General features: G+C 43.4%; 1 protein-coding gene across 1 annotated transcript; it reads right to left on the bottom strand.

The window, feature by feature from the left end:
• Positions 1-2,286: 2,286 nt before the first annotated feature.
• LOC308580774 (zinc finger protein RFP-like) lies at positions 2,287-18,480 on the bottom strand. Its single transcript, XM_081182932.1, has 7 exons — positions 17,778-18,480; positions 17,083-17,178; positions 16,554-16,784; positions 14,946-14,968; positions 6,912-7,033; positions 5,863-5,895; positions 2,287-3,031 (listed from the first exon to the last, which is right to left on the bottom strand). Exons 1-7 carry the CDS (start codon positions 18,276-18,278, stop codon positions 2,532-2,534), a joined length of 1,506 nt encoding a protein of 501 aa, XP_081039058.1. The 5' UTR covers positions 18,279-18,480; the 3' UTR covers positions 2,287-2,531.
• Positions 18,481-19,722: the final 1,242 nt, after the last annotated feature.

Consider the following 19,722-nt stretch of genomic DNA (forward strand, 5'->3'; position numbering starts at 1 on the left):
ACTTATCCCAGGACACAGGGCTATAGGCTTAATTTCCTCTTTGCTCCACAGAGCTCAGAAGAGATTAGAAAGATGTGCTGCTTTCCTCTTCCGACTTGAGAATTGCCATTTGGAAGACCATGATAAAAATGTTGAATGAAAACACCTATTCCCATTTGTTGCCTCATCTGTTTGGCACTGGTTGTGTAGCAGGAAACCCCCCCCCCCAATCATTCAGTTTGTACAAACTTCACACACACTCATACTCACACACTACATACGCTACGCTTCTGTTATAAATTCACAGAAAATCAACCATACATCGGATTTGCACTGCTCCACTTTTATTTTACTCCATGAAGGAAGGACTACAAAATGGGGAAGGTTTGATACAGGCCAGGCCAGTACATCCACAGGAGCCCTGCCCAGTTGCTATGCCAACCCTGATGGTCCCAGACAGAAGACAATCAAGATCACAAAGAACTTGCATATGGGAGTGGATTCAGCATGGACTGGAACAAAGGACAATGATCGGATCTTCCCTCAGGGGGCAGGAAACTGCGACTACCTTTTGTCTTCAGAAAATAACTCATGGGGGGGAGGAGAAGGGAACCAGCCAGGTGACAGGACACTCAGGTTACCACCACAACTCCTCCCTCAACCCCTCCTTTCTGTAATGTATGCATGATGTTTCTGGGGGTGGGCTTGACCTAGAGGATGGGAATTTCAAAATTTTTTATAAGGTCTTGCACACCATTTTTCTGTGTCTTTCCTCTCTCCTGCAAGTGTGGGGAACACCCTGTTGCAACACTTCAATAAAGGCCAAGCCTACAGGCTGCTGTTTTGCTCCAAGTTATCCTGGTTGGTGTCTTTGTTTTTGTCCAAGGGAGCACTCAGATTTTTCCGGTAACACATTTGCCCACAACTGTCTGTGGGTTAAAAAGTGGGTGTCTATAGAATACCTGCTCTCTCACTGACCTGGCAGATATGGCTGAGACTCACTTCTCTCCTGGTTGAGGGATTCCAAGAAATAAAGGGATGGGCAGACTTCAGACTTGGGGGATTGGCTTTCATTTTTAATCGGAATGCTGAGATCCAGAAATGGACCCAGGTGCAAAATATGAGTTTATGCAGGGAAGCCCCTGAAATCTGCCCCTCACTCAAACTGGATTGACTCCTCCTGCAGACATTCACAGTCAAGACAGGAAGGTCTGAAGATGAGCTACAACATAGGAGCTTTGCAGGGAGGGCTTTGAAGCACATCTCTGAAATGACTCTTACCCTTGTTAAGATTTCACATTCTGAGTGCCCAGTGTGTTGGACTTGGGATGACAAGGCCCAGGTTCCAAGCCCTTTTGACCATAAACTTGAATGTTTCTCCTTTTTCTAAGACTCTCAGCTGAGCCTCTTCTACCTCACAGGGTTTCTCTGAGGATAAAACAGGATATCACCCTCCTAAAACCCCTGGAGGAAGTGTCCCGTGGAGTTTGAAGCAACAAAAAAGCCACATGAAGCACAATCTTTAATAGAATCAAACGCGTTAGCACAGGAAACATATCCCCATATACTTTCAGTCCCGTTACACAAAAAATATAAGAAGAGGTGATCTCTAAAAATACAGATAAGTATCTGACTGTTCACTACGAAGCACCTTGGAGAAAATAATTGTATACATGGGAATTTACCACCACCCACCCCGACGCTAGATTGTCATTCAGAACCTCTGACAGAGGTTCCTCATTGTCAGAGGGGATTTTGCTACATCAAGGCCCAAGACCTATGTGGGGGGTTACATTCCTGGGGTCAGCACTTTTGTTGTTGTTTAGTCGTGTCCGACTCTTCGTGTATGCAAGGGCAATATTGCATTATTGCAATATTGCAATAAGTCAGGAAGACCCTCGAAAATGCCCCCCAAGGAACCATCCTTACTTGTCCGAAGCCAGAGATCTTGACCTTTCTAGAGGCCAGTAAGCAAGGTGGACTTAGAAATCCCCCCCCCCACTGCCAAAGCCGCCTTTCTGGGCCCTGGAGACTCCTGAGAGATCTCACACAGTCCCTTCCAACAGTGTTTCCCAGTCTCTCCCGTTCTTTCCATTTATTAATTTGTGTTTTGAGGAATGGCTCAAGGGTGCAACTGGCACTCAACTAGCAAACAGGTCTCTTTGGATATGGAGATTTTGCTGAATTGCCACATAAGCTTCCCTGAGGAGTAGCAAAAAAGGGATTTTGAAACTTCCATCTCCCTGGCCAGTGGAGATCTTGGGGGAGGAAAAGGGAATCTGAGAGCAGGATTGAGGCTGAGTAAGGTTTTCAGTGATGCTCTTTGCATAATTCTTATTTTATTCAGAAAAAATGATGGTATTGTCTCTAGAAATCTTAAGTCAGAGTTGGGGGTGGAGAGAGAATTACATTGAAACAGGAATGTGTGTAGGGTTAGTTTATTCCTAAGTTTAGGGAATGACAGGGCACCCAATCAATCAGTGTCGTTTAAAAAGCTGGCCCAGGAAGAGAGAGTTGCATCATGATTGACGCTTGTCTGTCTGCACCCTCAGTCAAGAGAGTCTCAGGTTCCCTTTATCACTCACGTAAAAAAAGGGCTGGAGGGTCTCTCCTGAGAAGGAGGCTACTGAGAATGAGTAGAGAAGGGCTGCTGTGTCTGCATCGTAAAAGGACACTCGTCCCCCTTCGCAGTTTAGGGCCACTCGGATCCTCTTGGGCTCCTCACTTGGAACAGGGGCCTCAAGGGGGGTGTACCCAAAGTCCCACTTCGCGAAACCCCAGATCCCGTCTGTAGTATCAAAATACACAACACCTTTCCTCTTCACAGACTTTCTGGCCACCCCCACCGCCCACTTCTCCACTCTTCCCACAATGACCTCCCAGAAATGTCTGCCTGCTGTGAAACCCTCACATCCCAGCACATAGTCATATGTGTCAAATCTCTCAGGGTTGTCTGGCAGGTCTTGACAAACTTCTCCCCAACTCACACTCTTGCGATCCTCAGACAGGATGAGGAGGGGATGTGCTGTGTCTGGATCCAAAGTTACGTTTTCTGTGGGGGCAGAGGAGGAAAGAGAAGAGAAAGGACGTCAACTGGGAAGCTGACTTTTCCTTAGGCACACGACAGAAATAGCATCCCCTCTGAAATGAACAGGGACTCCATGGCTCTGCATTCGAGAGAGGGATGTTCATCAAGTTCTTAATAAGGATTCTTGAAGCATCTGCAGTTCTTTCAAGGGTTCACACATTATTTACATCGAACCCTTGCAAAGACCCTGTAAGTTGAGTCAAACTATGCCCATTTTTCAGATGGGAAAACTGAGGCTGAGAGGCAGTGGCTTGTCTAAGGCTACCCCCCCACACACACACAGGCAGGGACTCCCTAATTCACATCTTAATCTTCTACCTCACATCACAGACCATGCTTGACATGCCAGGTAAAACTGGCAGCAAGTGCTCTCGCTCTTTTTCGAATCAGTTTAATGTTTAATGTAATGTTAGACCCCATCCTTCCAGGTAGTTTATGAAAAGCAAGAAAGTGGTTAGGCTACCACGACACCCTTGTGTGAAATGTCCTGCTTGGGATTCTTGACAGCGCATTGTAGAATCGTAGAGTTGGTGGGGACCCCAAGGGTCATCTAGTCCAACCCCCTGCAATGCAGGGATCCCAACTAAAGCATCCATGACAGGGGGCCACCTAACCTCTGCTTATAAACCTCCAAGGAAGGAGCGTCCACTACCTTCTGAGGGACTCCCTTCCATGTTCTGCAGTGTGGGCCTTTGGTCTGTTTCCCCCAGGCAAACCTTGAGCAGTCAGCCAAGAACAAACTCAATTATCTCTTATGGTTTGGTTAAAGCGGAGCTTTTATGTTCACAACTATTACATCATTGACATGAATGGCTTTCTTTTCCTGTGAATTGTGCTAATGCATTTATTGTTGCATTTATCTCAAAATGAAGGGCAAGATATATAAAACCCAGGAAGTGCCATTCCCACCTGTCACCTTCAATGCAAAGACCCCATCCTGGTTCCCCAGGCCTGTGCCTATATGATCATCACATTTATGGAAAAGGTGGGCAGTGGAAGCATAATGAGAAACCTATTTAAAAATTGGTCAGGCTTGTGGACATTAAAAAGAAGATCTGCTCTGCAGTCCTCTCACCCCCTCCCCACGTTATGGAAAGTTTGTCAAGCAATTTCTTTTTAAAGACACACATTTGTACAGCGGCCTTTGGAGATTATACTGTCTGTGATGTTGGAGGATGCCAGTGCTGCTATTAGTCTTTTCTTATGTTTTGTTAAATGTAATGGGTTTTTATTGTTTATTGTATTGATTAGCCATTATTCATTTTACTCACTGTTTTCTAAAAGAATATCAGAATATGATTTTAAAGATAAGCAAGAGGTTCCTTTATGCTGCCATTTGCTGCATGTTTTCCAGATCTTACAATTCCCTTTTTGTGGTGCCCAGGATCAGGCCAGACTGGTCTTCTGTCTTCCCATTGAGCCCTGCTCTGCCCGGCTCTTTTAGGTTTACTCAGGTTTCCCTGGTCTGCCCTCATGTTGAAGCAGAGAAGCCATGTCTCCCCTCCAATACAAGACCCCCATCTTGCAGGGACGCTGGACCCCTGGAGTTCACACTCAGGCAGCCCCCAGCTCCCTCCACTGACACCAGAACCCATTCACCTTCTCGCCCCCCAAAGGTTGTTGCAGCCATTTTCTGAGCTATTGCATTTCCCACTCTTACACCTTACTCTTACATATAAGGGATGGGGATCATGTATTGCTCAAAGGGATATTTCCCCCTCATATGCCAGGAGCCTTTGGCGTCACACCACCCCGTGTCTTATTGAGATTGGGCACAGAAATGCCAGCCATCTTGGGCTGGGGGCTTCCTAAGAGTCCGCAGGATCAGACAAAGAGCCCCTCTAGCCCAGCAAGCTGCTCTCACGGAACAGATGCCTCTGGGAAATAAGGGGAAATAAGGCATGGAAGGAAGAGCTGCAGTGGCCTGGTCTGTTGAGAAGCGGATCCCATCTCTCCCGAATTTGTGCCTCTGCTTGACCCGAATTGACTAGGGAAATCCAGCCAGAGTATAAATAATAAAGGCACTGGGTATAACTAATAATAATAAATAAATAAATAATAAATAAATAAATAATAATAAAGGCACCGGGACCAGATGAATTTACAGCAAAATACTATTAAAAAACTTAGGTAAACAATTGTTATTACCAATAAAGGATGCGATGAACAATATTTTGCATAAAGGAAAGATTCTACTGACATGGAAGGAAGCGTATATCACATCATTTATGTATTTATGTATTTATGTATTTATGTATTCATGTATTTATGTATTTATGTATTTATGTATTTATGTATTTATGTATTTATGTATTATTATTATTATTATTATTATTATTATTATTATTATTATTATTATTATTAGGGCCCTCAAATTAATACTTGGACTTATTTCAATTAATTTCTGCAAAATAATTTTTGGTACTTAAGTTAAAAACAGAAAGAATAAGAGATAATAAAAAACTAAAAAGGAGACAGTTTACCAAAAGTTGAAAAGAGAACTGTGTTGAGGATGAAGGAAGTCAATTGGATGAAAAGAAGAGTTGAAATATGGTATATATATATATATCTATATATCTCATGGACGAGATGTTTTGTGTAAGTTTCCATACGCCAATATGTTTTATTTGTAACTTTTTGTTCTGTTGCTGTTTCTTTGGATTTGCCGTTACTGTTTTTATGTTTAGTTTGATAAGCGTGTGTGTATGTGTTGTAAAATAAACTCAATAATATTTTTTTAAAAAAACAACTAATAAAATTATTATATAAATAAATATTGTTATTATTAAATGTACCTTTTCGCAGCTGAAGTCCATATTCCACAGTGTCTGGAAGAGAAAAGGGAACAGAGATTTAGCATCACACCATCATTCAGATAACAAACCTGGAATGAACAATATGAGCTCATGAGACTTTAGCCAGGTGTTGTGTAGTACAAGTCCCATCATCCGTAACCACTGGCCATGCCAGATGGAAATTATGGGAGTTGTAGTTAAAGCTATCTGAAGCTCTCCATACTGGCTATCCCTGCAGAACCAGGGCAGGGGTGATGTCAAAGTTCAGGCCTGCCCAAATCTTGAGAGGAGGAGCAAGACCCCCAGAAGATCTCCCCATCAACAACAAGGTCCAGATATCCCTGTTCCAGGACAGGAGGTCTCAGCCCCAGTCCCCTCTGCTCCTGGCTGGCTCCTGGACAGCCCCCCTCCCTCCTTCTGCTCCCCTTACATCAATCTCAGGGCCAAAGAAACAGGCGAAAAGCCCGAAAAGTGAGATGTGTGAAAGCACCCAAAGTCTGGCTGAGAGATGTGCAGAGGTCAAGTACAACTTTTTCCAGGGTTACATTCCTGGGGATTGTGCATAATCCCCCCAGGTCACCCCTGTCATTTTCCTGGCACTGCTAATGTCTTGGAGCCTTTCATGAACAATTTCAAATATTGTTATGTACTGAATTGAATAGGATCCAAACTGCAGCAGTCTGATTGGTCCTAGAACAATAGGATCCAAATTGCAGCAGTCTGATTGGTTCTAGAACAATAGGATTCAGAATGCAGCAGTCTGATTGGTCCTAGAACAATGCAGCAGTATGATTGGTTGGCAGGAACCACCCAATCCGGCTCCAGATAGAAGTGAATCCACAACCTGATTGGCTTACAGTAGAATTCCGGGATTAGCCAATCATGTGCAGCCCATTGTGTAAATAATGTATATATAGCAGATACTGTGAGGGGACTTTCATTCATTCCTCCTCACCACTATGAGCTGAATAAAGAGCATGAAATCACTTTGCGACTCTGAGTATATTTCAAATATCCAGTATAAAATATTTTCAGCTCTTCTTTGCTACCTCTGAATTTCTTCATGACTCCCTCCAGGAAGGGATTTATATCTTTGAAGTCCCAGATCTTCCACTTCAGGGCAGGAGGAAAAGCCACAGGAGGATCCTCTAAGTTCTCCTTTTCCTGAGACCTGGGAGGAGAAGAACAAAGTTAAGCCACCAGCCTTCCAATGCAAGGAGCTTTCTGAGAAGACAGGTGTCACAGTCTGATGATAAAGGCATGATGGATATATCATGAAGACTTGAGAGCTGAGTTCTATGGCTAAAAGGAGCATCTGATTGATGTGTGGATCTAGAGACAACCTAACAAGTTGAAGGAAAACCAACAAACACCAGCTTCCATAATACATGGAAAGAAATAGATGATTATGAGATTGAAGGGAAATAAGCTGATATATGCATATTTTTATGAAGAAAAGTGAACAATACTCGGTCCTTACACAGAGATTTTAGGACTACACCAGTTTTAGTGAAGCATTTCAATTGACTAATGAGCAGAACAAAATAGGTCTGGTATGTGCATTTATGTGTATGTGTATCTGGTATGTGCATTTCTGAAACATAAGGAAGTTCCAAAGAATTGGAAACAAGAGTCAAAAAAATTGAAAGCAATCCCAGCATCTTTTCAGAGCATAATTCCCTGACTAGATGGAGATTAATGATCATTTATTAGATGATCAAAAATTTGTTTAAAAAGCAAAAGAGACCTCGACGGATTATTTTGAAATAAACAGTCAAGGGCAAACAAAGTTACAGACGGTCTGGGACGCAAGCAAGGCTGTAATGAGAGGATTCTTTATACAACAAAACTCATTTAAAAGGAAATTGAGAGAGCAAAAGAAAAAAGAAATATTAGAGGAAATTATGAAAAAGGAGAAACAGCTGTCAAAAAAGGCAAATAAAGAGGCAGTAAAACAGGCAATCAAAACATTACAAACCCAACATCCAATGATTATAAACAAGGAAATTAGCTGGAAAATAAAAAGAGTAAAACAAAAACATTTTCAACTCCCTGGCAGTTGAAAAAAGTGAACAAAGGAACTCCATAAATAAAATTAACATAAATGGCAGAATTACAGACAAACTGAAGGAAATAAGAGAAGGATTTGTTAAATATTTTTCTAAGCTGTATAAAAAAGGGAAAGAAAAAACATCTAAGATAGAAGAGTACATCAGAAGTAGCAATATGCCATATTTAAAAGAAGAACAAAGGAACATTCTTAACTCCCAGATAACAATGCAAGAATTATTTGAGGCAATAAAAAGCTCTAAAAACGGCAAGTCTCCATGGCTTTACGGTAAAATATTACAAGTAATTAAATGAACAATTAGTGAATCCATTGAAAGATGTTATGAATGAAATATTGAACACAGGAGAAATCCCAGAAACATTGAAACAGGCCTATATAACAGTAATTACAAAACAAGACGCAGATTTGCTGCAAGTTAAAAACTATAGGCCTGTCTCCTTGTTAAATAACGATTACAAATTGTTTGCAAATATTCTAGCTAATAGATTTAAAAAAAATATTAATTGAATATATACATCAAGATCAAGCCGGGTTTTTACCAGGAAGACAAATGAAGGAGAATATAAGGAATATTTTGAATATAAAAGAATATTTGGAGGTTAAAAATGAAAAGAAAGTGGCAATGATGTTTATTGATGCTGAAAAAGCCTTTGATAATGTTTCTTGGAAGTTCATGATAAAGCTGTTAGAACAAATCAGAAGTGGTTCTAAGTTTTTAAAAGGAATAGAAGCAATCTATTCAGAACAAAAAGCCAAACTAATTATAAATCAGGTGATAACGGATGACTGTAAGATCCAAAAAAGAATAAGACAAGGATGCCCATTATCACCATTATTGTTTACCCTGGTCTTGGAAGTACTTGCCAAAAACATAAGAGCAGGTAAAGAGATCACAGGGGTAAAAAATGGGAAAAGTGAATTCAAGTTAAAAGCCTATGCAGATGACCTAGTGATAACAGTGGAAGAACCTAAAACTTCATTCCTTAAAGTGGCAGGATTTAAGTTAAATAGGAATAAAACTAAATTATTAGTTAAAAACCTGAAGGAAGAAGAAAGAACCGAGTTAGAACAAAACACTGAAGTCCATAAAAAGGTTAAATATTTAGGGATTTTGTTAGCATCAAGAAATATAAACCTATTTAAAAATAACTATGAAAAAATTGGCTTGAGGTAAAAAGAAATTTAGAAATATGGAGTAGAATGAATCTCTCATTGTAAGGAAAAATATCGGCGATTAAAATGAATGTGTTGCCAAAAATGCTATTTCTTTTTCAAGCAATACCTGTCATTGTGAAAGATGAATGTTTTAAAAAAATGGCAGAAAGAGATTTCAAAATTTGTCGGGGGGGGGGGGCAAAAGGCCAAGGATAAAACATAAAATACTTACAGACGTAAAAGACAGAGGCGGGTTTGCCCTCCCAGACCTTAAATTGTATTATGAATCTGCTTGTTTGGTATGGATCAGGGACTGGATGAGACTGGATAAGCAAGAGGCATTTGAACTAGAAGGACATGACAACAGATTTGGCTGGCACGCATACTTATGGTACAGGAAAGGGAAGGTTCATAGAAGCTTTCACAACTATATAATTAGGAAATCACTAATGAGAGTATGGGAGAGATAGAAAGACTTATTGGAACAAAAGACCCCGTGGTGGCTTTCACCACATGAAGCATTACTGCTCAAACCACTTGGAAAGAAAGGAAAATGGCTCACATGTGTTGATTTATTAAAGGACCATGATGAAAAATGGAAATGAAGAGATTACGATGAGATCAAAGACCACTTTCAGAGTTGATTGCATTATTGACAACTATATGAAACACATAAAGAAGACAGTAAGAAAGGATTCAGCTACACAAGATCTAGGTTTCAAACGGAAGTGATCAAAGGTAAAGTGAAATTACTGAAGGCAGCATACAACATATTATTACAATGGGAGACGAAAGATGAAGAGTTAAAATCAGTTATGATTAAATGGGCACAAGATGTAGGTCACAACATTATGATGGAAGATTGGGAAAAATTATGGAAAACTGATTTAAAATTTACAGATTGTTCCCTACTGAAGGAGAATTACATGAAGATGATGTACAGATGGTACACGACACCAGTGCAGTTAGGGAAAATGTACAAAACTAGCTCAAATAGCTAGTGTGGTGTAGTGGTTAAGAGCGGTAGTCTTGTAATCTGGTGAACCGGGTTCGCATCTCCACTCCTCCACATGCAGCTGCTGGGTGACCTTGGGCCAGTCAGACTTCTCTGAAGTCTCTCAGCCCCACTCACCTCACAGAGTGTTTGTTGTGGGGGAGGAAGGGAAAGGAGAATGTTAGCCGCTTTGAGACTCCTTAGGGTAGTGATAAAGCGGGATATCAAATCCAAACTCTTCTTCTTCTTCAAATATATGTTGAAGTGTAAGGAAAAGGAAGGGGCATTTTATCACATGTGGTGGGATTGTAATGTAATTTTAAAAAATTGGGAAATGATATACAATGAATTGAAGAAAATGTTCCATTTAACATTTGTTTAAAAACCTGAAGCATTTTTGTTAGGGATTGTAGGGAAAGATCTTCCAAAAAAGCTGAAAAACATCTTCACATAGGTGACAACAGCCGCGAGAGTTCTAATAGCACAAGGATGGAAGACTGAAGAAACCCCAACTAAAGAATCATGGCAAGAAAAATTGATGGACTATGCAGAACTGGCAAAATTGACATATAAGCTACGGGACAAGGATAACTGTGCCTTTAAAGATGAATGGGAATCCTTTACAAAGTATTTGAAGACGCAACAAAGCGATCTGGACTCCTTGGCTGGCTTTGAATAAACATTCACAAACTTTTCTATTGATGACAATCAGCTAAAAAGTTTGAGGAACTATACAACTGTGTAACAGAATGCAGAAAACAGCATTCTTAGAGAAATCAAAGACTGGAACTGAGGGAAGTCGAGGGTTGGGGGTGGGTGGGTTTTGTGTGGGAGGCGGGGAGGGAGGAAAAATGGGGAAAAAATAAGGATGATATGTTTCTGGATAATATGTTTTGTTTTAATTTTGAATAATTTCCACTCAATTGGCGTCACAAGTTATTGAGTGCTCAGTTTTCGAGCAGCTGGCACTGGGGATCACTTTGCATATGGAATCCAAGAGTATTATTCTCGTTTCAGCTTATATTCCACCTTATACAGTGCAAACACAGATAGAGAGCACGTGGCGTAAATTCTATAGTTTCCTTTATTCCCTACAAATTAGGTACCCTGGATCGCCATTTTACCTAATGGGAGATATGAATGCCAGAATAGGCTCAAATGATGATAGCCTGGAAATAAAATTCCCAATATTAAGAGATCTAAAGGAAAATAGCGCCCTCTTTCTAAACCCACCCCCACGTAGACATTCGAAAGATTGCCAAATCAACTATGCTGGATTCTGCCTGGCTTTTTTACAAATAAGTCTTGACCTGATCATTGCTAATGGGGCATTCCCCGGGGACAGAGAAGGCGAGTACACATTCATAAATACAAATGGAGCCAGCACAGTAGACTACTGTCTCACTAATAGAGAGGCCTTCGAATCAATTAAAAAATTCACCATAGATAATAGGACTGAAAGTGACCACTTACCTCTAATCATCTCCACTACTGGCCAAAATTCAATTCAGCGCTCTCACATAGAACATGAGGATATAAACAAAGCAAATGATCCAGCATTGCGTAGGAAAAAATGGACACCTGGGATAGCAATTGCAGTTGAGAATAGATTGAATTCACAAACTGCAATTAAGTTAAGATCAATTATAATAAACAATTTATCAATAGACTCCTCCCTGACAGCTTACAAAAATCTCATTGAGTCCTTGCAGGATGTGGTCTCGGTTAACATAAACTCAGCCGGCAAGCCACGCACTGCTAAAGGGCGCGGTTGGTTTGACCAAGAGTGCCACACAAAGAAGGAAGCCTTAAGGAACGCCTATTTGGCCTATAGAAATGCTGGATTAAACTATTTACCTCAATCTTATTTCAAAATCAAAAAAGAGTACAAAGCCCTTTTGGCCTCAAAAAAAAGGCAGTCCGAACAAAATTCCTGGTCCCTACTATTGAATGCCTCACTAAACAATGAAACTAAACTCTTTTGGCAACTGGTCTCCGACTCAATGAAAAATAGTTCCTCAGCCCCCAGCTGTGTCATTCCAGCTCAGGTTTGGGAGAACCACTTCAGAAATATATTTATGGAAAATCCAAACCTCCCTTCCAGTTTACAGGAGGATGACAGGGCAGAATTGTCACTGCTCCCTAATTGGAGGCCGGTTACTGTGGAGGAAGTCCATACATTAATTGGGAATCTGAAGAGTGGAAAGGCTCCGGGGAAAGACTTTATCCCAGCGGAACTGATTACATCAAACCAGCACTGGTGGGCTCTGCTTCTGGCAGCACTCTTTACGGTAGTAAATAACTCGGGTAAGGTACCATATAGCTGGAAACATGCTATAGTAGTTCTAATCTTTAAGAGAGGCCACCCAAATGTACCATCCAATTATAGGCCTATTAGCCTGCTCTCAATAATTGGGAAGTTTCCTCAGTGGCAAACTGACAACTTTTCTAAATGAACATAATATACTATCTGAAGCCCAGGCAGCTTTTCGTGAGAACCATTCAACAACAGACCACTGTCTAATGCTGTCCTTCCTAGCTGAGAAGTATACCAGACCTCTACAGGGTAAACTCTTTGTGGCCTTTATGGATCTGAAATCAGCATTTGACTCCATCCCCAGATCCCAGCTATGGTCCAAATTGAGTCTGATTTTGCAGGACAAATGGCTTCTCTTTCTTATAAAAGCCCTGTACAATGGAAGCAAACTGCAGGTCCGATGCGGTCAACAGGGACAGCTATTGAACAGTATCGAGATGACTAGGGGGTGAGACAGGGTTGTATTTTGGCCCCCACATTGTTTTGTCTATTCGTAAATGACCTAGAAGAGAACTTAATGGACCCAGATGGACACATTCTAAAAATAGGAATGAGAAGGACCCCTTTGTTGTTGCATGCTGATGACGCAGCCATCATCTCGCGTTCCAGACCGGGTTTGAATTATCTGTTGAGGAAATTTTCTGATTACTGTTCTGGAAATGGTTTATCCATTAATTATGAAAAATCTAAAATTTTAGTCTTCGAAAGAAGATTCTCCTAGTCTAAATGGGTGCTGGATGGCCATAACCTTGAACAGGTAAAATACTTCAGTTACCTAGGGCTCACATTCCATCATACAGGATCTTGGAAGCACCATTGGCAAACCTCCCTTCAAAAGGCGGAGATTACAAAGCTAGCCATACATAGATACTTCTACACAAAGGGCGGCAAATATGTTCCAGCAGCCTTAAGGGTTTTCAACGCAAAGCCCGTTTCCCAACTCCTGTATGCAGCAAATGTCTGGCATAATGGGGACCTGCCAAAGCTAGATGGCTTTCAGGCAAAATTTATACGATCTCTGCTGCAGGTACCTAACTGCGTCCCCAACTCCGTACTTCTGTTGGAAGCTGGTGAATGCCCAATTTCAGCTAGAGCGTGGTGGGCTGCCCTAAAACATTGGATCAGGATTTCAGTGTTTAATTTAGGGAAGGTTCTGTACCAACATTTGACCAATGAGGAATTTGTCAGCAAATGGCAGAAAACCATGGCTAAAAAAGCCACCTCTATTGGTCTCTCTCCCCCCCCCCAACTGTATTACCTGGGTTATGAAGGCGCCCAAAAGGTTTTAAAGCAAAGATTATGGGACAATGCACACAGCGACTTGCGATCTCGATCACACGCAGTCTGTAGTCCGCTGGCAGCAGGAGTTCAATATGGTTATGTCTTTGAGTTAACATCTTACATCAAAAACGTGACAGTACCTAACTATCGAAGGCTTTTCACTAAAGCCAGATTAAATGTCTTCCCCTCTGCAGTGCTGGATGGTAGGTTGAGAGGAGTTCCCTACCAGGACAGACTTTGCTTGTGTGCTCAAGACATCGATTCCATAAATCATATTTTGTTGCATTGTACGAAGTATGAGCAGGCCAGGGCTGAACTGATACAACCTCTGCTGGTGCCTTTCCCGGGGAAATCAGAGACTCACTATGTCAGGTTCCTACTGGAAGACCGGACAAAAGCTAGAATGTTGGCAGTGGCAAAGTTTCTATCGGTGGTTGCAAGAACAAATGAGCCCTATATTCTAAACAAAATGATTAATTAACCTGGAGGTAGGCTGTATGAACTGTGTATTGATTTGTAATGTTTGGTTGGGTCTCTGGACCGTAATAAAGATTGTTGTTGTAATTTTGAATAAAAAAGTTTTTTTAAAAAAAGAAAAGAAATCAAAGCAGTATTTTCTAAACATGGAAGATTCTCAAAATTCGTAAGTGTTTGAATATGTTGCAGGTGTTTTGGGGACAAGGCTCTAAGCGGCTACTATTCACGATGGCTGGGTCAAAGGCAGTGGTGCCTCTGATCCACAGGAGGGGAGTGTCCTCTGGGGCTCGGATCCTGATCACCGCGGGTTTCGCACTGGCATCTGGTTAATCATTGTGAAAACAGGATGGTGGACTTGATGGGCCACTGACCTGATCCAGCAGGGCCCTTTCTCACATTCTTATGTCTGAGGAAGAACCTGCAGAAGCCAGAAATACACTGAATATTTAAGGGTAAGTTATAGTGAAGATGTTTACAAGCCCCTTTGGGGTGTCCCCCCCTTTTTGTATCAATTGCAGAATAAATGAATCCATCACAGAGAAGGGCCTTCAGAGGTATGCAATGGGAATGGCTTCCTGTCTGTTATTATAGATGAGACCAATAACTACAAATGACTGCGAAAATGTTTCCCTATTTTTGTCTGTGATCTTGTGAGATGGATGATGGAATCCTAAGCTATCTCTGTAAAGAGGAACTGGAGAGCGAGTTTCTCACCCCTTAAACAAGAATGTTCCTAGCATCATAATAAGGGAGGGGGTTTCTTAAAGCAGCAAATTTCCATCACTTACCTCTGCAAGAAGCTTCTGATATCCTGGAAGGAAAGAAAGAAAAAGATATCCATGGAGCCATTTCTGCAGAGAGCCCTACGGTCAGTTAAATACTAAGCTGCTGAAGGAGAGAGAGGTTAGCCAAGCACAAAACAAAAGACCCCCAATAAAATATGCAGTACCACGTAACTTTGGAATAACCATCAGATGGCAAAAGTCAGCCATTCCAGTGATGACCAAGTCACCCAAGTCACCCAAGTCACCCAAACAGCTGTCAGGAATGAGACAGCTCTCAGCGAAGATTTGCAGCAGGCTTCAGAAAGTAGCCCAAAACAGGGAGGCTTTGATGTTAGTCAGTCATGGGGAGCTGGCTACAACACAGACAAAGCTCGCTGGAAGCTCAAAGAGGCATGAATAAACAGAGAGACACTGGAAAAAGAAAGGGGTTGGCACTAATCCTATCTCTCCAAGGAGCCAACGAATGGGAGGGCTTCTAGACAGGAAGCAAAACAAAAGATGCAACAGAAGAGTCATGTTGATTGATAAGGCCGGAGGCTATGTTACAGTCATCCGGAGCTATCTGTTTGTTTTTGCAATAAATTCTCCTTTTTAATTAACAACGCTTACTGTGTTGGACGCATGACAACACCTGAGAGATTCAATCCCACCTCCTGGAATTTTGCATTTTGCCCTGTAGCGCATGCTGGTACCGTGTTCACCTGAGATCTCTGATATGTACATTCCACACTCAATCATATCCCCTGAACAAACAAACATATTCTCTATACAAACTTCTTTTTTTAATAATAGTAATAATAATAGGTCACCCCCTCTCTGGCTGGACCCAAGACAGCATCTGAATGAAAAAGTGATGCAATGCCAATTTGGAATGCCTCTGCTGGAGGCAGTATCGGTTGTATTCAACTCGCTTTTACTCAGGCACACTGAAATTAATGAACCTAAGATAGTCATCCCCATTAATTTCAATCAGTCTACTCTGAGTAAAGGTTAATTGAATACAGAGCCCTATTGGCTTGTGGGCTTCCCAGAGACCTTTGGTTGGCCAATGCAAGAACAGGAAGCAGGACGGAAAGGGCCACTGCTTTGATCTAGTGACAACTTGAAGAAAATATTGGGGGGTGGGCAAGTAAGCTCCGCCCCACATAATCAATCACAAGATGCAGTACAGTGGTACCTTGGGTTACAGACACTTCAGGTTACAGACTCCGCTAACCCAGAAATAGCACCTCGGGTTAAGAACTTTGCTTCAGGATGAGAACAGAGGGAGGCCCCATTAGCTAAAGTGGTGCTTCAGGTTAAGAACAGTTTCACGTTAAGAACGGACCTCCAGAACGAATTAAGTTCTTAACCCGAGGTACCACTGTACACACACCCCATTTCAAAACAAATGTCCATTATTGGGGGGGGCTGGTCCTCTCAAATATTTTATTGGGGTGTCCAAGGGACCTCAGCCCCTCAGAGTTGGCGCCTTTGCCAGGGCTGACACCTTTTACCATTCATGTACTGCTTGTTTTTATTACAACAGTATTTTTATGTGGGGAAGGACTCAGAAATGCCTGTAGTCTGAAGCAGCACCCTCCACCCTCTCGCATCAAGACCAGGCCTGACCTGCAGGAGTTCACTCTCTGGTTCCTGAAGCTTCTCCTCCATCTCCCGGATGAGGCAGTCAAGAGAGGAGAGTTCCCTGGAGAGTCTGGCCAGCTGCTCCTCCCTTTGGGCTGCAATCTCCTTCTCCACCTCTGCCATCTGGGCCAGAAGAAGCTTCTCTTGTTCTTCCTGAAACTGGTGCAGTCGCCTGAACTCAGCCACCATCTTTTTCCTCTCTGCTTTCATTTGCTTCTGCAGCAACAAAAAGAGAAAGGGGAGGAGAACAGCAGGCCAGTATCAGGCATAATGTTGCAGGATGAAGATATCAGAATTCACTTGGAAGGCCAAGTCTGCCATTTTAGAGAGATCACTCCAGCAGAAAAAGAGTTTCGTAAAAATTTACAAGCCCACCCCATCCTCCTTCAAATGGTCTTTCATGCCCTGTGGGTTATCAGGGTGTTCAAAAAGAAGCCGCTTTCTGTATTCGATATTCATCCCCCCCCCCAATATATAATCCACTTTTTCACCTTCAAATAACAATGATACTTACAAGCAAGTCTTGGCTTTCCTTTTCTGCATCTGCTTTAAACATCAGAATTTTCTCTCTTTCCTTCCTCACATTGTCCAGGCAGCTGCTGATCTGATCCTGAAAAGAAAAGGAAATCAAAGTTTGCTTTTTCTTTTTTGGAGTTTTAGTATTCATAATAACAGGAAAGTTGAGTCATCTGCTTGCTCCCTGCCCCAAAGACTGTGGTCTTTGCCTTTGTCATCCAGGGAGCCTGTGGCGCAATGGGTCAGTGTGTCTGGCTGTTAACCAGAAGGTTGTTGGTTCGAGCCCAACCAGGGATGGCTGTGGGCAGAATTCCTGCATTGCAGGGGGTTGGACTAGATGGCCCTCAGGGTCCCTTCCAACTCCACCATTCTGTGATTCTATCCCTGCCACCTCCATTGCTCCTCCCTCCAGCCCTTTCCTAAGGGAGCTGATTCCAGAGGATGAACTGGGGGTGAGTTTCTCCTGCAGGGGGACATTAGGGGCACTGTAATCCCCTGCAAGGAAAAAAGAAATGTTTATTGAACAGAGTTTCCGAAGTTTAGTTTTAGAAGGCTGCACAAAAGCTCCTGCTGGCGAGTGACTCTTTGGCTGCCCGAGGGGAGAATACATTAAAGCATTTTCTTGCAAGATCCCCTACTCTGTAGCTCTTTCACCCTCATCATCCCCAAAGGAAACCCAGAGAGATTTCCTACCTTGTACTCCTGGGACGCCTCCTCCAGAGGAACCACCTCGTGGCCTTTGTGCTCCTTGGATCTGTCACACACCACACAGATGGGGCTTTCGTCCTCCTTGCAGAAGAGCTTCAGCGGCTCCTGGTGCTTCTCACAGATCTTCCCCTTTCCTTCGGCCTCCTTTTCACCTTGAAGACGGAGTTTTTCCAAAACATTTGCCAGCGGCCGATTGGGGATGAGGGTCCTGTGCTGAAGGATTTCCCTGCAATGAGGGCAGGAAGCCTCTCCCTCGGATTCCCCCCAGCACTGGATCAGGCAGGACCGGCAGAAGTTGTGCCCGCACTCCGGGATGATCACTGGATCCCTGAAACTCTCCAGGCAGATGGGGCAAGTGGATTCCTCGCAGAGATCCTGCACGGGACCCTCAGAAGCATCCATGGCTGCTGCCTCGCCAGGAAGAGAGAAATGGTTTCGTTTTCTTTGCTTTTTGTGTGCAAATGGATGTCTCCGTTTCCTTTCCATGAGGAGATTCCAGGGGGTGACTCGAGATTTCCCTTCCGCTCCGCAGACATGGAGACAAGGAGATCTGGGGTTCTGCTTCCCCTACCCAGGAAAGTGAAGCCGGGAAATTCAGGATCTCGGCTGCCTTAGAGACATGCATTGAAGTGGAAGAGGGTCTCTTTGATATGGAAATTTATTTTTTAAAAGAGAATGGGCAGAATTCCTTGCTGCTGTTATGGAAAAATTCTGGGTGCATGTTTTCTCCGCATCCCATCTCGTCGGGTGCCACTCCCCACAAGTCACTAAGGTAAGGTTACCAGATTTTTTTCAATGAATCCGGGGACAGTTTTCAACTTCAATGGATTTTGTATGGGAACTGATTTGTAAATCTGGGGACTGTCTCCAGGAAATGGGACATCTGGTAACCTTACACTAAGGCAGTGGTAGGCAACCTAAGGCCCGTGGGCAGGATGCGGCCCAATCGCCTTCTCAATCCAGTACATAATGTGTCCTTTTATTTAAAATGCATCTCTGGGTTATTTGTGGGGCATAGGAATTCGTTCATTTTTCTCTCTCTTCAAAATATAGTCTGGCCCACCACATGGTCTAAGGCAGTGTTTCCCAACCTTTTTTGGGCAAAGGCACACTTGTTTCATGAAAAAAATCTCGAGGCACACCACCATTACAGCCCCGTGACGTCAGCGCGCAGCGTCACGCCGGGAGGGACGTGAATTGCTAGCAAATTACATAATCACCTCCTTGAGGGCTGGCTCATCTTCTCCGAAGGCAGAACCCCATTAATTAACAGCACAGACTCACACCATAGCCAAGACGAGGGGGGGAAACCTCAGTCATGCACATGTGGGGGCTAAATGAGGACGAAGACCGGGCAGAGAGCAGGGTTCAAATCACCCCACCTGGCCAGGACAATCCCTGGGTGCTCCCTTGGGCCACTCGCCTGACCCACCTCGCAGGGCTGTTGTTGTGAGGATAACACGGGGAGAACCACGCGCGCCCCCGGGAGCTCCTTGGAGGAGAAAGCGGGCGATGAATGCAATGCACGAAATATATGAGAGGCGACCAGGTTTTGCAGGTGAGGGACCCCCGCCAGCCTCCGCTTCCAACACCCGGCGCAACGACGCCGAAGTTTCCCGCCGGGCTCGGCTCGGGGAGCAGCGCTGCTCCCCCCCGGCTCCCCTTCGCCCTCCCGGCTCTCTCTGCCGCCCACTGGGGACCCCCCTCACCTGCCAAGTCCGGAGCGCCGGTGGAAGTTGCATGCATGCATGCAGGGCGCCGCGTTGCCATTGCATTGCACTGCACTCCATGCAACGCCTGCACGCATGCATTGCCTTGCACGCCCACCAAGGGGTCTCCCCGCGGTCCGATGTGTCCCCTCCGGCGCGGATGCAGCATTGCAAAAATTAAAACCCCCCAACGCAGCCCTACCTGGGGGGCAGCCTCCGCC

The sequence above is a fragment of the Podarcis bocagei genome, assembly GCF_964188305.1.
Source record: "Podarcis bocagei genome assembly, chromosome: 2".
Lineage (NCBI taxonomy): Eukaryota > Metazoa > Chordata > Lepidosauria > Squamata > Lacertidae > Podarcis > Podarcis bocagei.

Excerpts from the sequence above, each read along its gene's own strand:
- LOC308580774 (XM_081182932.1), bottom strand. The coding sequence starts at position 18,278 with ATGGAAAGGAAACGGAGACATCCATTTGCACACAAAAAGCAAAGAAAA. Across the intron at positions 16,785-17,082 it reads AGGAAAGCCAAGACTTGCTT|AAGCAAATGAAAGCAGAGAG; the intron begins GTAAGTATCATT and ends TTGTTGCTGCAG. Across the intron at positions 7,034-14,945 it reads ATCAGAAGCTTCTTGCAGAG|GTCTCAGGAAAAGGAGAACT; the intron begins GTAAGTGATGGA and ends TTCTCCTCCCAG.